This window comes from Culex quinquefasciatus, chromosome 3 (genome assembly GCF_015732765.1).
Source record: "Culex quinquefasciatus strain JHB chromosome 3, VPISU_Cqui_1.0_pri_paternal, whole genome shotgun sequence".
In the NCBI taxonomy this organism is placed as follows: Eukaryota; Metazoa; Arthropoda; class Insecta; order Diptera; family Culicidae; genus Culex; species Culex quinquefasciatus.
In genome coordinates, this window is record NC_051863.1 from 8,610,689 (window position 1) to 8,634,745 (window position 24,057).

At 32.4% G+C, this 24,057-nt stretch overlaps 1 protein-coding gene across 1 annotated transcript; it reads left to right on the top strand.

The window, feature by feature from the left end:
• The first annotated feature begins 6,233 nt into the window (after positions 1 to 6,233).
• Positions 6,234 to 16,203, top strand: LOC119770847. The gene is made up of 3 exons (XM_038266433.1): positions 6,234 to 6,283; positions 14,561 to 14,625; positions 15,984 to 16,203. Exons 1-3 carry the CDS (start codon positions 6,240 to 6,242, stop codon positions 16,175 to 16,177), a joined length of 303 nt encoding a protein of 100 aa, XP_038122361.1. The 5' UTR covers positions 6,234 to 6,239; the 3' UTR covers positions 16,178 to 16,203.
• Positions 16,204 to 24,057: the final 7,854 nt, after the last annotated feature.

Below are 24,057 nucleotides of genomic sequence, written 5' to 3' on the forward strand. Positions count from 1 at the left end.
AATGTAAGTGATAATTTTTATGAAATGCAAATTGAAAAAAAAATTACTAAGCCTTCTGAATATTAAAATATTTTGAACTAATTCCTCTTCTTCCTCCCTTGCCTCAAGATTTTTCGTCTGGCAATTTTTTTTTCAGTTTTTGGCCAGATTTTTTCAATTTTGACTTGGCAACTCTGATTTAGACACAAGTTGATAATAGTAGTTTATGCAACAAGTTGCAATAAGAGGATTTTTACAGCACGAGTCGTACATTTACCCAACGAGGTTCACCGAGTTGGATAAATACGAAGAGTGCTGAAAAAAACAAGTTTTGCAACGAGTTCCATACAACATTTTTTGCAATTCCAAAAAAACACACACTGAGTGAAATTTCAAGTAAAATTTTCATGTATTTTGTCAATAAATCGTTTAAATAAAAAAAAATGTTGAAAGGTGTTACTTTTCGAAACAAGTGCTAAAAAGTTCAACTTTTTAGCACCCATTTGAGTGCTGAAAAGTAGAACTTTTCTGCATTTATTTTGAAAAGTGTTGCTATTCGATTCTGTTATTTTTGATACAGAAAAGTAGGCTATTTCGTCGTTCAAGAATGACAGGAAAAGTAAATAGTTTCACGACGGAATTGCAAAAAAAAAATATTTGGAAGTGTTTTTTCAATTTTTCTGAAAAGATTATTAAACTAAACACTTTTCGATGCAAATTTAATATTCCATCTAAAAATATAGAATACATTAATTGATTGTTATTTTTATTTTTTTTTTAAATAGCAACTGTCAAACGAATATTGACGAACTTGTGCAATAGCTCAAAAGATATGTCATCTAAAACAAACTTTATAAAAAAAATTATTTTGCATAGATTTTTTTGTGTCTGAAATGTCTTTTTAAAATCAATAATAATTTTTAAGAATAAAACTTTTTACTGAATAAATCTAAGCAATATTTACTTCATTGTCGGTGACACCAAATCAATCAGAAATCATGTTCTCAAAATATTAATGTTTGAATATTTGTGAGCCTTTTTTGTATGGAAGACTGCCAGAATTGTATGGAGACTTTTATATACGGACTAATGATGCAAAATGTCATTTTTGTTCATAGTTTTTGTTTTTTGTTTTTTTTTTTTGTTCATAGATTCATAATTATTTAAGAATAAAAAATATCGTTTAAAGTCTCAGAGAATTGCTATACAATAAAACCTTTGCCCAGAGCTATTTGAATATGGAGTATTTAGGATTTTGATTTACCTGTAGTAGGACCATCCATATAGGGTTATAAATTTGCATCGTGACCAGCCTATGTTTTAAAAAGGGTATTTTTGATCCAAATATTCAACGTCGTGAATCATTCTGTAATTTTAAAACTTTTGAAAAAAGTAACCCTTCCCTTAAAACTGAAATATTATAATTCTTGAAATGTAATAAAACATATTGAAAAATATCATTCAATAACTGAAAACATGGCTGACGCAAAAATTCGAAACGAAACGATTTCTTTTTTTTGTGCAAATGCTCATTCCATTAATATTATATGAACAAGACACATTTTTTTTTTCATGAGTCACTCATTTTATACTATGCATAACTTTTTTGAACTTTTTGCAAAAAAAAATTAATCTTGGAATCAAATCAAATATTTAACAAGTGCTAATAATGAATATTCGATCAATCTAAAAATGTAAGTTTATATTCCAAATTTTCAAGAAAAAAAAAATTACGAAATGATCAGTTAATTTCGCAAATTGTTAAATATTTAAATATTTTGAATATTTTTTTTTCGTTTTTATCCCGGGATCGTGGTGTAGGGGTAAGCGTGGTTGCCTCTCACCCAGTCGGCTTGGGTTCGATCCCAGACGGTACCGGTGGCATTTATCGAAACGAGATTTGTCTGACCACGCCTTCCGTCGGATGGGGAAGTAAATGTTGGCCCCGGTCTAACCTAGAGGTTAGGTCAGGTGTACGAGTCGACTCCCAGGATCCTGCCTCGGTGGAGTCGCTGGCAGGCAGTTGGACTCACAATCCAAGGTCGTCAGTTCGAATCCCGGGGTGGATGGAAGTTTAGGTGTAAAAAGAGGTTTGCAATTGTCTCAACAATCAAGCCTTCGGACACTTAGTTTCGAGTAGGAATCTCGCAATCGAGAACGCCAAGGCAATGCTGTAGAGCGAATAATTTGATTTTTGAAATGTTTTTTATCTCCTTAAATATATCAAAAAATTTCAAAAATAAAAAAAAAATATTTTCAGGATATTTTTTTGTGGAAAAAAAAAATTAAAATCGTGTACAATTTCCTTCTGAATTGCCCTCGTCAATACCTTCACCAAAGCTGGGCAGCGCTACACAGAAAACAAATCATGGTATTATCATTTTGGTCATTTTTGCCGTTTTGGTCATTTTGGTCATTTTGGTCATTTTGGTCATTTTGGTCATTTTGGTCATTTTGGTCATTTTGGTCATTTTGGTCATTTTGGTCATTTTGGTCATTTTGGTCATTTGGTCATTTTGGTCATTTTGGTCATTTCGGTCATTTTGGTCATTTTGGTCATTTTGGTCATTTTGGTCATTTTGGTCATTTTGGTCATTTTGGTCATTTTGGTCATTTTGGTCATTTGGTCATTTTGGTCATTTCGGTCATTTTGGTCATTTTGGTCATTTTGGTCATTTTGGTCATTTTGGTCATTTTGGTCATTTTGGTCATTTTGGTCATTTTGGTCATTTTGGTCATTTTGGTCATTTTGGTCATTTTGATCATTTCTGTCATTTTGGTCATTTTGGTCATTTTGGTCATTTCAGTCATTTTAGTCATTTCGGTAATTTTGGTCGTTTTGGTCATTTTGGTCATTTTGGTCATTTTGGTCATTTTGGTCATTTTGGTCATTTTGGTCATTTTGGTCATTTTGGTCATTTTGGTCATTTTGGTCATTTTGGTCATTTTGGTCATTTTTTTCATTTTGGTCATTTTGGTCATTTTGGTCATTTTGGTCATTCTGGTGATTTGGTCATTTCTGTCATTTTCGTCATTTTGGTCATTTTGGTCAATTTGGTCATTTTGGTCATTTTGGTCATTTTGGTCATTTTGGTCATTTTGGTCATTTTGGTCATTTTGGTAATTTTGGTAATTTTGGTAATTTTGGTAATTTTGGTCATTTTGGTCATTTTGGTCATTTTGGTCATTTTGGTCATTTTGGTCATTTTGGTCATTTTGGTCATTTTGGTCATTTTGATCATTTCTGTCATTTTGGTCATTTTGGTCATTTTGGTCATTTTGGTCATTTTGGTCATTTTGATCATTTCTGTCATTTTGGTCATTTCAGTCATTTTAGTCATTTCGGTAATTTTGGTCATTTTGGTCATTTTGATCTTATTGATCATTTTGGTCATTTTGGTCATTTTGGTCATTTTGGTCATTTTGGTCATTTTGGTCATTTTGGTCATTTTGGTCATTTTGGTCATTTTGGTCATTTTGGTCATTTTGGTCATTTTGGTCAATTTGGTCATTTTGGTCATTTTGATCTTATTGATCATTTTGGTCATTTTGGTCATTTTGATCATTTTGGTCATTTTGGTCATTTTGGTCATTTTGGTCATTTTGGTCATTTTGGTCATTTTGATCATTTTGGTCATTTTGGTCATTTTGATCTTATTGATCATTTTGGTCATTTTGGTCATTTTGGTCATTTTGGTCATTTTGGTCATTTTGGTCATTTTGATCTTATTGATCATTTTGGTCATTTTGGTCATTTTGATCATTTTGGTCATTTTGGTCATTTTGGTCATTTTGGTCATTTTGGTCATTTTGGTCATTTTGGTCATTTTGGTCATTTTGGTCATTTTGGTCATTTTGGTCATTTTTTTCATTTTGGTCATTTTGGTCATTTTGGTCATTTTGGTCATTCTGGTGATTTGGTCATTTCTGTCATTTTCGTCATTTTGGTCATTTTGGTCAATTTGGTCATTTTGGTCATTTTGGTCATTTTGGTCATTTTGGTCATTTTGGTCATTTTGGTCATTTTGGTAATTTTGGTAATTTTGGTAATTTTGGTAATTTTGGTCATTTTGGTCATTTTGGTCATTTTGGTCATTTTGGTCATTTTGGTCATTTTGGTCATTTTGGTCATTTTGGTCATTTTGGTCATTTTGGTCATTTTGGTCATTTTGGTCATTTTGGTCATTTTGGTCATTTGGGTGATTTTGGTCATTTGGGTGATTTTGGTAATTTTGGTAATTTTGGTCATTTTGGTCATTTTGGTCATTTTGGTCATTTTGGTCATTTTGGTCATTTTGGTCATTTCGGTTATTTTGGTCATTTTGGTGATTTTGGTCATTTTGGACATTTTGATCATTTTGGTCATTTTGTTCATTTTGGTCATTTTGGTCATTTCGGTTATTTTGGTCATTTTGGTCATTTTGGTCATTTTGGTCATTTTGGTCATTTTGGTCATTTTGGTCATTTTGGTCATTTTGGTCATTTTGGTCAATTTGGTCATTTTGGTCATTTGGGTGATTTTGGTGATTTTGGTGATTTTGGACATTTTGGTCATTTTGGTCATTTTGGTCATTTTGGTAATTTTGGTAATTTTGGTAATTTTGGTCATTTTGGTCATTTTGGTCATTTTGGTCATTTTGGTCATTTTGGTAATTTTGGTAATTTTGGTAATTTTGGTAATTTTGGTAATTTTGGTAATTTTGGTAATTTTGGTAATTTTGGTAATTTTGGTAATTTTGGTAATTTTGGTCATTTTGGTCATTTTGGTCATTTTGGTCATTTTGGTCATTTTGGTCATTTTGGTCATTTTGGTCATTTTGGTCATTTTGGTCATTTTTGGTCATTTTGGTCATTTTGGTCATCTTGGTCATTTTGGTCATTTTGATCATTTAGGTCATTTTGGTTAATTTGGTCATTTTGGTCGATTTGGTCATTTTGGTCTTTTTGGTCATTTTGGTCATTTTGGTCATTTTGGTAATTTTGGTAATTTTGGTAATTTTGGTCATTTTGGTAATTTTGGTCATTTTGGTCATTTTGGTCATTTTGGTCATATTGGTCATATTGGTCATTTTGGTCATTTTGGTCATTTTGGTCATTTTGGTCATTTTGGTCATTTTGGTCATTTTGGTCATTTTGGTCATTTTGGTCATTTTGGCCATTTTTGGTCATTTTGGTCATTTTGGTCATCTTGGTCATTTTGGTCATTTTGGTCATTTTGGTCATTTTGGTCATTTTGGTCATTTTGGTCATTTTGGTCATTTTTGCCGTTTTGGTCATTTTGGTCATTTTGGTCATTTTTGCCGTTTTGGTCAATTTGATCATTTTGGTCATTTTGGTCATTTTGGTCAGCTGGTGACTTAGGAGTGGTCAGATGTGGATGTATGACACTTGTTGTAGATTTATTGTATCAATTAACAAATGAACTCTTTTCTTTATGTTGGGGTGAGTTGATAGCATTATTCTCTCGATTGGTCGCTGAGCTCTCAATAAATTTTGAGGGAATGATTCTCTCGACTCGGAATTTCGGGTGTACAACTTTTTTCGAAAACAACAGATCGACTTTATCTCAACACCTTTTAGGACTCTGGGCCAAATGTGAGCTAAATTTGTCAATATTTACTCATTGATACTCGTAGGTGAATTTTGCATGGAAAAAATCTAAAAAATGTATAGAAAACTCTATATTCGACTTCTTTCCAATTATTCCCAAAAGTGCAATTTTTATTGAAAATTTAATGCTCTACAACTTTATAGAACATACCAAAGCTGTAAAACTAGATCCCTAACGTTATTAGAGATTAAAAAAGTCATTTTTGCATAAAATACATTTTTCTCACCAACTAGGCTCGTGTATCAATGGGTTAATCTCAGCCAATTTTCCTCAAAATTTGCACAGATGCTTAAAATAACCCAAAAACCCTCTTCAGCTTGTGGAGCAGGTGGTCATTTTTTGAAACGTGGCGCTTTGATTGAAATTTGAAAAACTCGAAATTTTAAATGATAAGTTAAATCGAAAATTATATTATAGAACCTCTGATCTCTGAACGCAAAGTAACTCAAAAGCTCAAACAGCACCGGAGGAGGAGGAGAAGGGGGCGCATGGTGCTTGGTGAAACGAACCAATTTTTACGACATTCCCATCGGGTATTATGATGTCATTTTGCTTAACGAGAAACTGCGCGCGCGTTCGGCACCGGCTCTGTTCTATCATTCGCGGAGATACCGCACTCTTCGACACTTACACCCCATTTCAGTTCATTATGAATAGCAGCGGCCATAAAACGGTGTGTGTTTTCTCATTAAGGTAGGTTCAATTTTACTTTTATTTTTTTGGTAGGAGGAAGTTGTTTTGCAATTTGGCTTTCTTATCACGACTATCATTATGGGAAAAGCTTTAAATTGACGTCCCGTTTATTGCATCACCGGTCATAATTTGCTTGTTTCTTGTGGCAAATTGCCTTGCAAAAAAAAAAACTAGAAAACAATTGAAAAGTACGTTCGTTGCGACAAATTGTCAACGCCAACCTGGGCAAACCACCTTCGCTCAAGACTTCATAACTTTTCGCAAAAGGCAAAAAAGCTCTCGCTCAACACATCACAGAGAGCAGCTTGAGTTGGGAAAAACTTTCTCAAATGTTTACAAAACACCCGTGACACGTTAATCGCCCATAAATTTAGTCGCACACCGGGGCAAATTATTTTAAGTAGGTAATAATTTTCTTCCACCGTGTTTCCATCGAACTTGCAGCAGGACGAGGTTTAAAATTTTGCTAGCGACAACCAGCCCCACTCGAGGAGCAGAGTCGCGATAGAGTCGCTGAGTTGCTCTCTTACACTAAATATGTGCACCATTATAAAGGGTCCACCCCCGCAGGCAGCAAAAACAACACACACACACAAACACATTAAGGAGGACGACGATGGAAACCTCCGAAAATGTCATAAATTTGGTATACATTTTTAATCCGGCTTTTTTTGCTGCTGCTGCTGCCGGTGTGTGTTGGTTTGTTGGCAACCGTGCGACGTTTTTCGACGCTGTCAAGTAGAAAATGAGTGCACTTTGTAGTGGGTGAGTTCACTTGAGCCGGGTGGAAATAGTTTTCTGTGTTGTGGTACTTTCACATAGACGTTTAGTAAATATTAATTAATATTAAAATTTAATTATTTATTAATAATTAAATTTGTAAATTATAAATAATTTACGAATCATTTTAAAAACTACTATTATTAATTTTGATTTTGAAAATTTTAGGCAAATCAATTTCAGCTTTATTGATACATAGCTAAAAATTTATAATATTGGTAGAATTTTCAGTTATGTTTTCGTTCAATTTCATGTTGTAACTAACTAGGGCAGTGTTTCTCAACTAATGAGATTCCCCCCCCCCTCCCCCCCGGGAGGAGAGAGGGGTGATGCAATAGAAATCAAATGCGTTTTCGTAAAATATTTTAATCTTTGTCTGTTCTTCTTTTGAACCTATAAAGCTCACAATATATTTTACTACACAGCGATTCAATGTTGAAAGAGTCTCAACCGAAAAAAGGCGAAATTGGCAAAAAAATCCACTTTTTTCACTTTAACTAACTTACGAATTTCAGCGATGACCTATATATGTTCACAATTACGAAAATGTTGGTACCCAAACATGATAGGTCATCGCTGAAATTTTTAAGTTATCGCAGTTTTAGTGAAAAAGAGCAATTCTCTACGAAATCGGTCTTTTTTCTTCAATTTTAATTTTTGTATTTTTTAATCCGGCTGGAACTATTTTGGTGCCTTCGGTATGCCCAAAGAAGCCATTTTGCATCATTAGTTTGTCCATATAATTTTCCATACAAACTTGGCAGCTGTCCATACAAAAATGATGCATGAAAATCCAAAAATATGTATCTTTTGAATGAATTTTTTTATCGATTTGGTGTCTTCGGTAAAATTGTAGGTATGGATACGGACTACACTGGTAAAAAAGATACACGCAACAAAATTGGTGATTTTTTATTTAACTTTTTATTACTTAAACTTGATTTGCAAAAAACACTATTTTTGCCTTCCTCACCTCACTGAGGCAAGGCTATAAAATCACTCGAAAAATGAACTTCTTAAATACGACTCCTAGATATACCTTCACGTATACCTATCGACTCAGAATCAAATTCTGAACAAATGTCTGTGGGGATGTGTGTAGACATGATTTTTTTCCACACGATTATCTCAGAACTGGCTGTACTGATTTTGGCCGGATCCGCCTTATTTTGTTCGTTTTGGGGTCCCCTAAGACCCTATTAAATTTTATTCTTTTTAGTGGAGTACTTTTAAAGTTATGCCAAGAAAAAGGGTGATTTTTGCATAACCTCAAAGGCCGGGTCTTTTTGTTTTTTTGACTTTTTGACCACGCGGGGGATTGGCAGCCACACCCCCTTGCATGCGTACCGCCCGGTAGCTACATCGCTTAAGCAGTGTCTGCGTCTCTTCTGGAAAAAAAATCTGTATTAATTATGTTGCTGCATCATTTTGAAGAGTTGGTAAAAAAAAGAATAGAAAATTGCTGTTCAAGTAAAATCAATAATTTAAAAAAAAAACAAGTAAAAAAATAAATTACAAAAAACTCTTAAATTAATTTGTAAATACCACCTACAATACAACATAATGCGAGGAAGGCACCAACCACCTTAAGGTTGATTAAGTAACGTTTTTTTTATATGTTTTAGAGGACATCAATTGCCAACTTTTCAGAAATTTTCAGGTTGTACAAAAAATCTTTGACCGAGTTATGAATTTTTGAATCAATACTGATTTAAAAAAAAAATCGAAATAATTGTCACGAAAATTTCTCAACTTCATTTATCGATGTAAAATCAAATTTGCAATCAAAAAGTTCTTTAGTGAAATTTTGATAAAGTGCACCGTTTTCAATTTAAATCCATGTTCAGGTGACTTTTTTGGAAATAGTCGCAGTTTTTTATGTTTTAAAATAAGTTCACTTGTTTGCCCGCTTCTGAAAAAATATTTTTGGAAAGTTGAGAAAATTCTCTATATCTTGCATGTTTGAACTTTGTTGATAAGACCCTTAGTTGCTGAGATATTGCAATGCAAAGGTTTAAAAACAGGTAAATAATGTTTTCTAAGTCTCACCCAAAAAATCCACCGTTTTCTAATGTCGATATCTCAGCAACTAATGGTCCGATTTTCAATGATAAAATATGAAATATTTGTGAATTTTTTCGATCTTTTCGAAAACAATATTTTAAATATTTTTAAGTCAAGACTAACATTTCAAGAGGGCCAAAAATTGAATATTACGCTTTTTTGAAATGTAAGTCTTAGTTTAAAAATTCTGAAAATATTGTTTTCGAAAAGATCGAAAAATTTCACGAATGTTTCATATTTTAACATTCAAAATCGGACCATTAGTTGCTGAGATATCGGCATTAAAAAATTGTTGGTTGTTTGGGTGAGACTTAGAAAACATCAATTTTCCTGTTTTTAAACCTGTGCATTGCAATATCTCAGCAACTGAGGATCGTATCAACAAAGTTCAAAGAAGCAAAATATAGAGAATTTCCCCAGCCTTTAAAAATATTTTTTTCAAAAGTGGGCAAACATGTGCACTAATTTAAAAAAATGAATAACTGCGACTATTTTCAAAAAGTCACCGAAATATGGATTTTACTTGAAAACGGTGCACTTTATCAAAATTTCACTAAAGTTCTTTTTGATTGCAAATTTGATTTAACATCGAAAAATGCAGTTGAAAATTTTTTGGGACCAATATTTTGATATTTTGAAAAAAAATCAGTATTGATTCAAAAATTCATAACTCGCTCAAATATTTTTTCCACAACCTGAAAATTTCTGAAAAGTTGGCATTTTATGTCCTCTAAAACATATCAAAAAATAAATAAAAAATGGTGTATCATTTTTTTCAGTGCAGTCCGTATCCATACCTACAATTTTGCCGAAGACACCAAATCGATCAAAAAACCGCTTTTAAAGATACAGATTTTTGAATTTTCATACATCATTTTTGTGTGGACAGCTGCCAAATTTGCTTGGAAAATTATATGAACAAACTAATGATGCAAAATGGCTTCTTTGGGCATACCGAAGGCACCAAAAAAGTTTCAGTTGGATTAAAAAATACAAAAAAAAAATCGAATGACCGAAATCTGAGAGAACTGCTCAAAAGTAGTTTTTAAAGATTTCGTTATTTTCCCGTTTTTGCACGTGGCGCGTCGAAAAAATCTAGTTTTTATTTTCAAAAAATCATTGCTTGGAAACGTGAGGATCAACATCGCAAAAAAAAATTATATGTTATGTGAAATTTTCCGAGGAATCTGACAAAATTATTTTCAGGCACAGGCTGTTTGATCTAAACACGGTCGATACGACATTTCAAGTTTTCACGCGACTTTTTGAAATGTTTGGCTGGTTTTTTCGGATTTCAAATTATTTTTCCTTGAAAAGTTAACTATTCACTTTTTATTTGCGTCCATAACAGCTAGAATCGGTTGAAACGGCACGGAGTTGTAATTTTTTGAAAAATGTGTTTTTGGCGGAAATTGCCGAAAATGTGTTTTAGGTAATTTTATGAAAATTAAATTTAATTTGAATTCTTTTAAAACTGGGCAGCTATTGAAAAATACATTTCTGAGGTTTTACGTTGAACGATTTATTGAGAATATTATTTACGTAATTTTTTGGGAGTTTTTTTGCATTTTAGCAATGCTCCGTTACTTTGGAAAATAATTGTTTTTTTAATAATTACGTGAAGTTTTGTTTGTATATTTATTTGACATCTTTTTTTTATTTTTATTCAAAAATATCGGGAAATAAAAATGTTGGTGTTTGCATTTGCTACATTTAGGATCATAAAAAAAATAACAACAAAAAAATCGTTTTAAAAATGTTTAAAGTACCTATTTGTAAAATGTTGTGATTGTAGAAAAGTGTTGTGAGTGTTGCGAAAATTTAAATCTTTCTGCAAACATTTATACCATAATTAATACATTTGTGCAATCAAACCAATTAGATGAATATTAAAGAGGAGGAATGAAGTTCTTGAAATCCAGGTAAGAGGGAAAGGAACGACAAAGGCTAAGAACCACTGGATTAGAGTAAGAAGAATTTAAAAAAACTCTGTTATAATTTTGTCGAGCATTTTTGAACTGCTTTTCCAACAAACCAAATTCTTATGATCATTTTTGTCAATATCAACTGATACTACAATTTTCAGGAAGCTTTTAGATTTCAGAAGTTCTTCTGAATCCATCTAAATTTTACACCATTTAACACTTTTCCATAATAAATTTAAAATCTATGCTATGATAAATTATGATTTTGTAATTTTTTTTACAATTTTCAGTTGACGTAATGGAAAATTTATAAGCAATGCGATGAAAAAAATGGTTAAATTACTTTAAAGTATGTAAAAGCAAATTTTCTATTAACTATTTGTATTCTATTAACCTACATGTTTTACTAAGAAATAATCACAGAAAATCTGAATGAACTCGCAACGTTCTAAAGATAGAAAAAAAACAATGGAAAGTATAAATATAAAACAAAAAAAAAGACTCCAAAAGTTATACGACCGATTCTTTGGCTCCTTTTCAAAAAAATTCCATGTTTTTTTCAGCGTTTTGGCTGTAGTGGCAAAATAAAAGAAGAGACCCCCCAATGTTATTTCATATTTGGAAAGATAATTAATTTTCCTACAAAGAAATATCATGCAGAATGAACCATATAGTACCTGTGCTTCACCTGAAATAAAAATGTAGCGTGACGGGACAACATCGTAAAACTGGACTTTTAAAAGGCACACTACAAAAATCGCTACAGTTTTGCCAGTTTGATTTTTAAAAACTTTTGCTCTTCTACACATTATCACAAATTAAAAACGAATCTTTTGCTCCTTGAACTGAAAGAATTGGATGAAATTTGAGTTTTGCCAGCCATTTCTTTTCGTGACGGGACAACGAAAGGAGCAGATTTATGAAAAAACTCCTCTCCCGTACAATGGCTTGCAGACCACTTTTTGTCAATGTTCTTGGCTTTTACGGTAAGAAAACGCATTTAAAGCACATTGCAATTATTGCAACATAATAAAAATGATTTTTTTCATATTAAAAATCATATTGAAAATTGAAAAATGTGACATTTTGGTGTAGCTTCGCTAAGAATCGGTCATACATTGATAAAAAATCAACCCAGTTCAAGAGAGTTAAAGCATGAAATTTTAAAAAATACATTTGACGGTTTAATCATAAAATACTGCCACTTTTTGCATACTTGATTTTCATCAAAACCAAAAAAGGAAAATTCAGTAAAATTTGGAGCGAATAGAAGACGTAAAAATAAGCCGTAATATAAATACAATTTGAGCAGTTTTTAATGTAATTTCAATAGGTTTAATGGTTTTCAATCAAAAAATAGTTAAAATTTGACAAATTAATGAATTTTCTTGCATAAGTATCTAGATTGGCCCGAAAAATAAGGGGCAATGCATATTTTTTGTTATCTTTCTTCTTTTTTCAAAAAGCTTAAAATGAAATGGAACGTTGATTATCATAATTGCCATGTTTGGATTTGTAAAAAAATGGAGTTTTGTAAATTCCCGATGCACAGTACTGCAATAAGTTTTGTTTTTTCGAAATATTTATTTTTTTAGGATATTTAAAAAAAAAAATTTCAAAATACTTCAAATTCTTAAAAACTTCAAGTACTGAGATATTTTGAGTGGTGTAAGCTGTATTTTAAAATAATTTTTCCATCCAAATGTTGAAATCATGACTTGTATACTCAATTTCTACATATTTTTTTATACAAAGATTTAAAGTTGAAAATCGAATCAATAGTTTTTAAGATATCGTTCATTTATAAGCAACTTAAATAAATTGAGTAACTTTCAGAAAAACTACCAAACCTCATCAACTAAAGTTCAAATCAACAAAGTTTAAAAAAATGCCCTAGCGATTTGACAATACTTCATATGTGGACAAAGATGTATTCTTTTTTTGATTTGAATTTTTTTCTTGTTTTTGTTTTTCCCTCAAAACGGTGTAATATTATAATTTTTTTTTACTGATTTGACGTTTTTCAAATAAGTTGTATTAAGGTTATAAAAAGGGCATTTCTAGGCCTTTAATTTTTTTTAATTTTGGAACCACAGATCTGAAATAGACACCGAACTTTATGGAAACAAAATATTTTTTTAAATTCATTGTTAATTGACAATTTTTTTCAGTAGCATAACTTTTTTGGTACATCGTCGTTCAAAATTTTTAAGGTTGAGCTGGTAGGAAGAAGTGTTTTATTATAATGTTTTGTCAAAGCTGAGCAAATGAAAAATTAAATAAAATTTGTATTGGTCCAAAAATGTACTCACATTGAACTGCAACCGAAAAGATGATACATTTTATCAATTCAAACCTTTAAAAAACGATTAAATAACTTTTGCATGAACAACCAAATTCGTAGAAACGGCTTTTATCGATGGACAAAGTTTCATCGAAATCAAATAAAAAAATCAAACCATCCACATTGACGACCCCCGGGTCTTTTGTGGTCTCTATTGCAAGTTTCTGCTCGAACCTAGGAGTCCAAAGGCTTGAATGAGGAGAGCACCCAAACCTCTTTCTACTCCAAGGAACCTTCCACCCCAGTGTTTGAACTGACGACCTTTGGATTGCGAGTCCAACCGCCGCCAGCGATTCCACCGGAGTAGGCTTGGTTTGGTGTGTTGTTTGTACTTATGGTATGGAGACGACTCCTACACCTGGAATGACTTAACGGCCTAACAACCAAGGGCGGGACCGACATTTTACTTCCTCATCCGATGGAAGGTTGCAGCAGATGGGAATCGAACCCAGAATCATCCGCTTACAAAGCGGACAGCGTAACCATTCGGCCACGCACTGCTCTGCGAAATCAAATAAATACAAAATAAAAAAACATGATTTTTATTTAATGCGCTTGTGAATGATGCCGTTAAAAATGTCGAGTCCATTTGCATAAGGGACTTAATAAATGATATAAGACAACTCACAGTAAGTTTGCTCGCAAAACTACAGGAAAAAACAAACATTTTCACAGTTTTCACTCTGCATTTCAACCCGGTTAGAAGGAGAAAGTTTTTGCGGCTATCGGCTGCAACATCAGCTATAAAAAAATACACGGAAGGGCTTTTCCGTGAAATTTACAGCACTAAGGTCGTGCTTTACGAGAGGACATGCGACACCTGACAAGTGGCAGTGCCTGCCGGGTAGACAGATAAGCGTGAAGTGGTTGTAAACTTTTTTAAAGCGGGAGGGAGTGTTTAGATTTGCAGTGATTGATTTTGGTGGTGCAATCGATGTTGAGTCGATTCGAGATTTTTTTACAACTTTAAATCGAGTGTCAGCAAATCCGGGGGAAAAATGCTTCAAAGTGACTCAACACAAAAAAATTTAATGCTCCAAGCGAATGGAGAAGCCCCATTTGATAAAGTTTCGCCAATCCATATCAATATTGTTACAACGTGATGTAGCAGAATAAAAATGCACACTGCTTCATGCTGTCATTTCCCGTTTGCATTCTTTTCAGCCCAGATGGCGCATTGTTGGCTCCAACGGAGACTGTCCTTTGGCTTCTTCGACTAAGGGTAAGAGGTGCGTTGTTCATTCTTAAACGTGTTTTCAACTAAGAAGTTAACCATTTTTCGTCCAATTTTTTGTTGTTTGTTGTCTCCGTTGTCTCTGTTGTCTCTGTTGTCTCTGTTATCTCTGTTGTCTCTGTTGTCTCTTTTTTCTCAATTGTCTCTGTTGTCTCTGTTGTCTCTGTTGTCTCCGTTGTCTCCGTTGCCTCCGTTGTCTCTGTTGCATCTGTTGTCTCTGTTGTCTCTGTTGTCTCTGTTGTCTTTGTTGTCTCTGTTGTCTCTGTTGTCTTTTTTGTTTCTGTTGTCTCTGTTGTCTCTGCTGTCTCCGTTGTCTCCGTTGTCTCTGTTGTCTCTGTTGTCTCTGTTGTTTCTGTTGTCTCTGTTGTCTCTGTTGTCTCCGTTGTCTCCGTTGTCTCCGTTGTCTCTGTTGTCTTTGTTGTCTATGTTGTCTCTGTTGTCTCTGTTGTCTCTGTTGTCTCTGTTGTCTCTGTTGTCTCCGTTGTCTCCGTTGCCTCCGTTGTCTCTGTTGTATCTGTTGTCTCTGTTGTCTCTGTTGTCTCTGTTGTCTCTGTTCTCTCTATTGTCAGTTGTCTTCTGAGAAAATGTTAAACTGAAAAAGTCGATTTTAGCTTTCTTTCCTCTTTGCAAATATTCAATCTGATGCAAGTGGAACATTATCGACACAGTCCTTGCTGCATTTCGCTTATTGATTGAGGGCACACAATCATTGACGGTGGGAAAGTCCTTTTACGACGCAAAAAAGGGGAAAGAATAGGAAACCTGTCAATGGAGTACACATATGCAACAGTTGTTAAAAGGTTACTTCTTTTTGTGTGTTTTTGATTTTATTTGAAGTTTGTATTGTCATGATTTGTAACTTTAATGATATTTTTTCATTTGTATAAAAATACAAGAAATTGAAAAAAAAAAACAAAAAGTTCAATCAACCTGTCATGTCTGTGAACCTTTCGGCAACTGTCACCTCCATTTAAATCCGTTTCTTTCGAATAAATTGTTTCTATGAAGACAAACTGAATCGTGAGCACACTCCCAGAATATTGGCAACAGCTGCGAGACGACGGTGGTGATGCAATCTCAAGCTCTGACTGTCTGAGTCAGTGACATATTTTTCAACATCATTACAAGTAATAAATTTATGAAACATGTCTTTATTGTTTGTCATTTCCATTCGTTACCCTTGACACAGAGGTGCACTGAAAGAAAAGAATTGACTTTTCTTCCGTCCTTGGCACCAAAATTAAAATGATGTCTCTCAAAATATTCCACATGGCGTGTTGATTCCAAAAACGCAACCAACCAAATGTGTCTTCTTCCCCCTCAGAAAGTAATCACAACAATGCACACTTCCAGGCGCTGAATTCTTGTCGTGCTGCTGTAATGGAATGTCTCCTTCGACGACGACAACAAGGAACCATCTTCGGGATGGGAGTGTGTTTGTGCAACCGCACCCGCCGCGGGTTCAAAGAAAGGATACTTTGCACAAGAAGCACATTCCAAACAGACAGACAGACAGACAATCATTGTCACGAAAACCCAGCAGCTGAGAAACCAAGCAGCGGTGACACAACACGACGCAACCACTCTGAGTAATACTGTGAGGTAGCCTTGCAAGGACGGTGTGCATCGCTAAATAAGCAGCGAACCCTTGGCTGGGTGGAATCTATTAAATATGTTTTTTCGCAGAACTTTTTTTTTCAAATCATGCTGTTTTCGTCGGGAATTGCTTATGCATAAAGTTCTTCTTAACAAAATATAAGACTTATTTAAAAATGAACATTTTTTTATGTATACCAAACAAAAATCAAATTATAAAGACCGCATTTTTTCCAGAGCTGTTTAGGCCATTACACATTTTGTTGAAATTTATTTCATTCATTTAATTTCAATCCCAGATTTTAAAATTTGATGTTAAAATAATCACTAAATTCACAAAATGCCTAATTATCCAATCTCTTTTCTCAACTTGATATTTTTTTATTCAAAAATCAAAATATTGTGTATAAATACACTCAACCTCCGGTGGTTGGTCACTTTTTCGTTTGACACTTTTTTAGTTTGTACCCCGTTGGTTGGTCAAAGTCAAACTAAAAAGTGACGAACTGTCACTTTTTACACGGCGCTCACGCACACTATCAAAATAAACGTAAGGTAGTGTGTGTGAACTCCGTGTAAAAGGGGTGTCAAACTAAAAAGTGACCCCGTTCGTTTGACAACAGTTGGTGTCAAACCATCGGTGTTTGAGTGCATATAAAAATAGGAATTACAAGCCATCTTATTACCATTTGAATGGAAAGTGGTTCAAAATGCATTTGCGCCTGCATAGATGTTGTGCAATCTTTATTTTTCTTAATATATAAGCATTGAAGAATTTTTATTTTGCTAAAAAAAATAAAATTTGCGGTGCTACCTCGGAGTTTTACAGAAATTCAAAATATTTTTTATCGATCTCAAACATGCTAAATATGATTTTAAACGCAGGGGAATGCATTTCAAATTATTTCCAATTAATCAGAATTCTATTTACAAATACCTGATTTTTTGGACTGATTTTGAAGGGGGGTGGGATCGTCATTAACTATGAAAAATATTTGCAACGGCCTAACTTGTTATCCCTAATAGCTAAATTCTTGATTTTTTATTTTGGATATATTTGACATGTTTTAGGGACTTACCATTTAAAAAAAAACAGTTTTTTGTAAAATTTTGAAAGTCCAGGATTTCGATATTTTCCAAAAAAAAAACTAATGAAATAATTTAAAATCAATCTTCAAATCAAAATCAAATTTGATATCTACAAGAACCCCACCAGTTTTTTTTGTGAATTGTAACGTTTTCAAGTTATAGCTACCGTTAGAGGGTGACGATTCTCGAGATTTTCAATTTCCCGGGAATCGAGAGTAGAGTTTGGACATTTCCCGGGAATTCCCGGGAACCGGGAGTTTTTTTTTTAACTATGCCTATAGTGCTAAAAATTCAAAATGAAAAGTAATAAATTTGTTTATTTTCAATGAATTCAATTACAATTAATTCATACTAATTCTATAAAACGTTAATTTAAGTAGCATCATTATTTTGAGGAACTTTATAAAACCTTTTGATTTTTTTTCTGAATCTGCAAATAAATAATCGTTTCTTGAGCATTTAAAGGCTCGAAATTGTAGTTTAAAATATTTACGAATCTTAATTCGCACTAATGATTTTTCAAAATTTGCTCAAACTTGTTTTAAGATTTTTGTAAACAAAAAAACGAATACAGCTTATACAGCTTATATTTCATTTCTCAGTATCGGGAACTCAGCAATATGATAACAGCGACTCAAAACAACAAATCAAACTGTTTTTTTTTTGCAATTTTTAAGGGTAACCGAAATATTCATTGAAGAAATATTTCAGTTATCAGGAAAATCCAAATATTCACAAAAAAATAGATTATGAGGATTGATATTCTCGAGAGATGATATGGAAATCGAAGATAACTTGAAAAAGCTTGTCCCTCTTAGAAATAACTAAAAAAATAATATTTGAAAATAAAATATTTGATATCAAATTTTGGGCTCCACATTTTCTTGGCTTCTCTCAATAATAGTTATTGGAATTTTTGACAAGTTAAAATTTACACTTTCTGAATAAGAAGATTAGAGAAGCATTGGTTTATTCGAACTTGAACATCAAACATTGAACATTCAATAATCTAAACAATTTTGAATTTTTCAAATGTTTTTCTGATTAGCTTATGAAATTTTTCTTCGATGTTTATATGTTTAAAATTTCCCGCGAGTCTCTACCGAATTTCCCGGGAATCGAGAGGTCCTGAAATGGTCGATTTCCCGGGAATTCCCGCTCGTCACCCTCTAGCTACCGTAAATCGGAGTGGCTTTGATAGGTTTGCGATTTTTCCGCAAAATGAAGAGTACAATTAAAATACGTACGGAATGGTTTTGAATAATACTGACCATGGTAGCGAAGTGGTCAAAGTACTTCAAACAGAACTTTTCATAAAATTTTGAAAAGTTTAAAATGTTTGTTAACTATAGTTAAGAAAATGTGGATGAAAGTAATTATTTTTAACTTATCATAGTGTCATGATTTTCTAAATGAACATGATTTTGAATCGAAAAACGGAATGCATTTTCGGATTCTTTGGACAATCTCCAAATTTACAGGCAATTTCAGTTGAACAAGTTTCATGTAAAATGTGATAACTTGTGATTCATGCTTCGAATTCAAAATAAAATGCAATTTGAATCGATAATTATAAACAAAACTAGATTTAACAAATTTCAGACAAAACTCCGGCTTTTTCACAATTTTACCTAAAATGTATATGTATTTTGTAAAAAAGCTTATAAACTTAGTAAACTAAATATAAACATTGTTTTTTTTTTTTTTCTTAAAAACTATATCAGCTACTCTAGTGATGGTACATTTAACGTACAAATAATGTTTGAACATCTTAAATATGATTTTAGCAAAAATAACTATGACTAACAAAGTCACCCCGGAATTTAAACTAAGAATTTTTAACGTAACTTTTTTTCTAAACTCTATTGAAAAAACTTTTTTTTACAAAACAGTGCATGGACTTTGGGTGGCCTAACCCAGTAAATGTTTTAAAAATAATAATCTTGTGAAAAACCTTACCTGTTGGAAAATATTTCAAAAACAAATTGAAATCCTATCAAAGTCACCCTGGTTTACGGTACTTTAAGATATAAATTTTTGATTTCTCTTATTGACGAAAAAGAATGTTTCTAACAGTTACCTAATAAGCCTGTAATATTCAATTCAATGATGGTATTTCATTACGAATCTTTTGTTGATTTTTTGTATTAAAAAAATAATTTCTGGAATGCTTTACATGTTATCAACGCTGCAAAAATGATTTCAAATTGATATCAGTCTATTAGACTTCAATTTGCATTGAAATTTTGATGGTTTTATTGAAAAAAAAATAGAAAATTGTTTTGTTCCCTGATTTTTCGTGCCGATTTTGTAGAGAGGGATGAATGACAAAAACTTTTAATTTTAATTCCCAGTTTTTGAAAAAAAAATATAAAAATACGTCGTTTGATACCAATTTTGCACAAATATCTCTCTCAAACCCTAATTTAATGAATATCTATGCTACAATTTGCGATGTTTGATATGTTGAATGAAAGTATGATTATTTGAAAGAAGAAATATTTTGAAAATGTGAATACTTTACTCAAAATGTTAAATAAATGGAAAACTTTACAAAGTATTGCGACATTGATACCCATATTGCGAATGCAATTGATTTATGCAAATTGGAGTATTCTCAAAATTTACGATGTCTTGATTACTTAACCCAAAAAAAAGTGATGAGAGTCAATTTTAAGCCATTACAAATCCTACCTTAAGTTTATTTGCAGAGGTTTCCAAAATATCAAAGAATTTATGTAAAAATATCTCTAAGATAACGTCTTTTTCCAATCTGAACTACTTACAACTTTTTTTTTAAAAGCCCAATTTTATGAATAAAGTTTAAAAATCAGTTTAAAACATTGTTTAAACAATTTAATATAAATAACTCGACTCTCTCAGTAATAAAAAAATATCCAAATTTTTGTATTTTATAAAACCAGAGTACTGTTTTAACTTACTCACCTGATAACATTGGCCATTTTTTCCCATAATTTCAGAAATATTTATTAAAGAAAAAATAAGACATTTTTCAAAACCCGGACTATTAATTTTTTTTTTTCATATATTGATTAGTTAAACTAAATGTATCGTATAATTACATATTGATAGATTTTTTTTTTTCGTTTTAAATTGAAGGACATATTTTTGTCGTACGAAAATTAATCAGCGATTTTTACAGAAATTGTTTCGTAATGATTCGATAAGGGTTCATTCAAATTTATGGTATCACTGTTAAAAAAGAGGCTACGACGTCATTGTATTGTACCTTGCCCTCAGTGTGTATTGAAGAATAGTATTTATGAAGCTTTAAAATTACAGCTCTTTAAATAATTGTTATTTGTTTATACCTTGGTCATTTCTGGGTGGAATTTATTTTAAATATATGCATATTTTACGAAAAAGTATTAAAATTTTAAAAAAAATATTCGCATTAAGAATTGATATTTGAACTAAACGAGACGCAAGGTGAAAAAGAAAAATCATTAATTCATGCTAGGCCCTTTTTATGTAAGGGGCCAGCATTGAACATTTTATCCCGAGCAGACGGAAATAACTTGGAAATAATTTTTTGCTTGATATTTTAAAATACTAGGCCAATAACATTTTATGTTATTTATAACAAGATTTGTTATTCGTCGTTATGATTTTTTGTTATTGGATTGTTATTGTAATAACAGACTAATCACATTTTTTGTTATTTTTCGAACAAATCTTTGTTATTATTTTTTGTTATTTTAACAACTAATTCGATCCTCCCAATAACAGTTGGAGGTATTCTTTCATAACAAAAAATGTTATTCCCAAGTTGTTTTGGCTTTCAACCAATATCAGATCAATAACAAATTTTGTTATGATTACATAAACTGTTATTTAACCCTTTTTAAAAATGGATTTTTCAAGAAGATTCCATAACACTTTCTGTTATTTTAACAATATTTGTTATTGTAATGACCTGAATTTAGTTATTACCGTCTACCCGGGATCAGATCAGAAAATTTTAAGAAAGTTAAACAAACTCGGTCTTAGGTTTCGAAAAAAGTGTCCCATGGTTTATGGATGGTCGCTTATAGTTAATTTTTTGAAAATTAATGCTTCCCGAGCAGACGGAAATAACTTGGGAATAACATTTTTTGTTATTTGAAAATACTAGGCCAATAACATTATATGTTATTGATAACAAGATTTGTTATTCGTCGTTATGATTTTTTTGTTATTGGATTGTTATTGGAATAACAGACTAATAACATTTTTAGTTATTCTTCGAACAAATTTTTGTTATTATTTTTTGTTATTTTAACAACTAATCCGATCATCCCAATAACATTTGGAGATATTCCTCCATAACAAGAAATGTTATTCCAAAGTTGTTTTGGATTTCAGCCAATATCAGACCAATAACAAATTTTGTTATGATAACATAAACTGTTATTATTCCCTTATGCAAAAATGGATTTTTCAAGAAGATTCCATAACAATTTCTGTTATTTTAACAGTATTTGTTATTGAAATGGCATGAATTTTGTTATTACCGTCTGTCTGGGTTGCCATCAGTGTTGCAAATGAGTGATAGAAAAGCTGTCAATTGATTACCGCTGCACCAAAAATATCCGAGAGTATAGCGACTGTCATTATAGCTTGTGAGATCTCTTCTTGTGTCTCGTGATTCCCAGCGATATCATTCTCTCTCTATCACTCCTCCCCTTTTCCTCGACAATGTGCTCTTACCGTTGAGTCTCTCAATCTCTCCGAAAACTGCAATGAGAGAACGCGAGATGGCTATTAGAAGCCGACCACGCATGACGTCCCATAAAACTGCGCTTGCAGAAATTGGTTTTTTGCCGGCTTTTATGGTTAAACGCTGTGCGGGTTGGATAATCGTGCAAGCGGGAATGAGAGAGAAAAGGAAAATGTCAATCGCGAGTGTGTAAACCCGAAAACGTGTTCGGCTATGTTCGGCACTGAGAGTTTCAATGAAGAGAGAAAAGCAGTTTGCTCCCTAAATGATTTGAAAAATATTGTTAATTTTGAAACTGTATTTCATAACAAAAGAGAAAAATATATTTAAAAAATCAGACAAAAGCAGAAAATTCGAAAATCTTTGAACAACCAACGACTACCAAATTGTTTTCCAGCAACATCATCACGCAGTGCAATAAGTCGCACTGAATGCTTCTCCATCCTTGTCACCCTTCCCTAGCGAGAGGTTTACCATGTTCTGGTGAATGTCTTTGAACTTGCATGTATGTTTCGGTTCCAATTCGGTGCATTTGCAGGAGAATCCAAATCCCGGCTTGATTCTATGAACCTTAGAGAAACTTTCATACTCCTGAGTATCAGGAGTTCACCATTTGATTTTTGTGATTAAAAAAAAACTCAAAAGTGGTCGTTTAAAAGCGTGTGCAGTTTTGGGGTCGCCCAAATTATTATCAACAATTCAGTCGTGTCAATCGATTGGACAACCATAAGAGGGGTTGTTCACCGGTGCAGGCCCATGGTTTCATGCAAATTTGATTGGTTCCCAGAATCTCCACCGGCGATGCGAGTAAAAATACAAAGCTTTTTTCGAAGAGGGCCATTGTGGTCAAAATGGAAACTTGTTGTTGATTTTTTTTTTTCAATAAATGTTTTGATAAAATATGAAAAAGCAAATCTAAAATTAAATCAAGTTGTCCATTTGACACAAATTATCCAGTAAACCCCTCCCCCGTCCCCCTCAACCATCAATTGACCTCACCAACTACAAAATGGACTGCGTTGTGCGCGCCGATTCGCGAAAAACAGCGCCTACAATTTTCTCTTTTCGATTAAATTTTCATCAGCGCACGGTGAAAGGCCGCAGTACGAAAAACTTCCCGGCGCTAGCCCACAATTTGTGTCACCAGCGCGCGTTGGAAGGTCATGAATCAAGCAAAACTTGGCGAACGAATTTTTGGGAGGTCGTGCATCGTCATCGATAATGAATTGCGCGCCGTTCGCTATGAAAGATATTAAAATGGCCTGAAGGTGCAATTGCGATGTGATTTTCGATTCGTTGCTAAAGAGCTTTTCCCGGCAATGTGGTGTTGGGAATTTGGGAAATTGCGAGAAACTTTGCGATTCGGGGATTTTTGGCTGAAAGAGTAGATTTTGTGGTTAATATCAATAAACTAATGCATTCTGCGAAGCAATGCAACTTAATTCATTCAAAAATTTTAGCGAAATTAAAAAACAAAAGTAGTATTCTTAGAATCAGAACAGATTTGAATGCGGGATCAGTGTTTCTTAACCACTTAACACACTTTTTCTTCTTAAGATCGCACTATGTTTAATGTTTAATGTTTAATGTTTAATGTTTAATGTTTAATGTTTAATGTTTAATGTTTAATGTTTAATGTTTAATGTTTAATGTTTAATGTTTAATGTTTAATGTTTAATGTTTAATGTTTAATGTTTAATGTTTAATGTTTAATGTTTAATGTTTAATGTTTAATGTTTAATGTTTAATGTTTAATGTTTAATGTTTAATGTTTAATGTTTAATGTTTAATGTTTAATGTTTAATGTTTAATGTTTAATGTTTAATGTTTAATGTTTAATGTTTAATGTTTAATGTTTAATGTTTAATGTTTAATGTTTAATGTTTAATGTTTAATGTTTAATGTTTAATGTTTAATGTTTAATGTTTAATGTTTAATGTTTAATGTTTAATGTTTAATGTTTAATGTTTAATGTTTAATGTTTAATGTTTAATGTTTAATGTTTAATGTTTAATGTTTAAT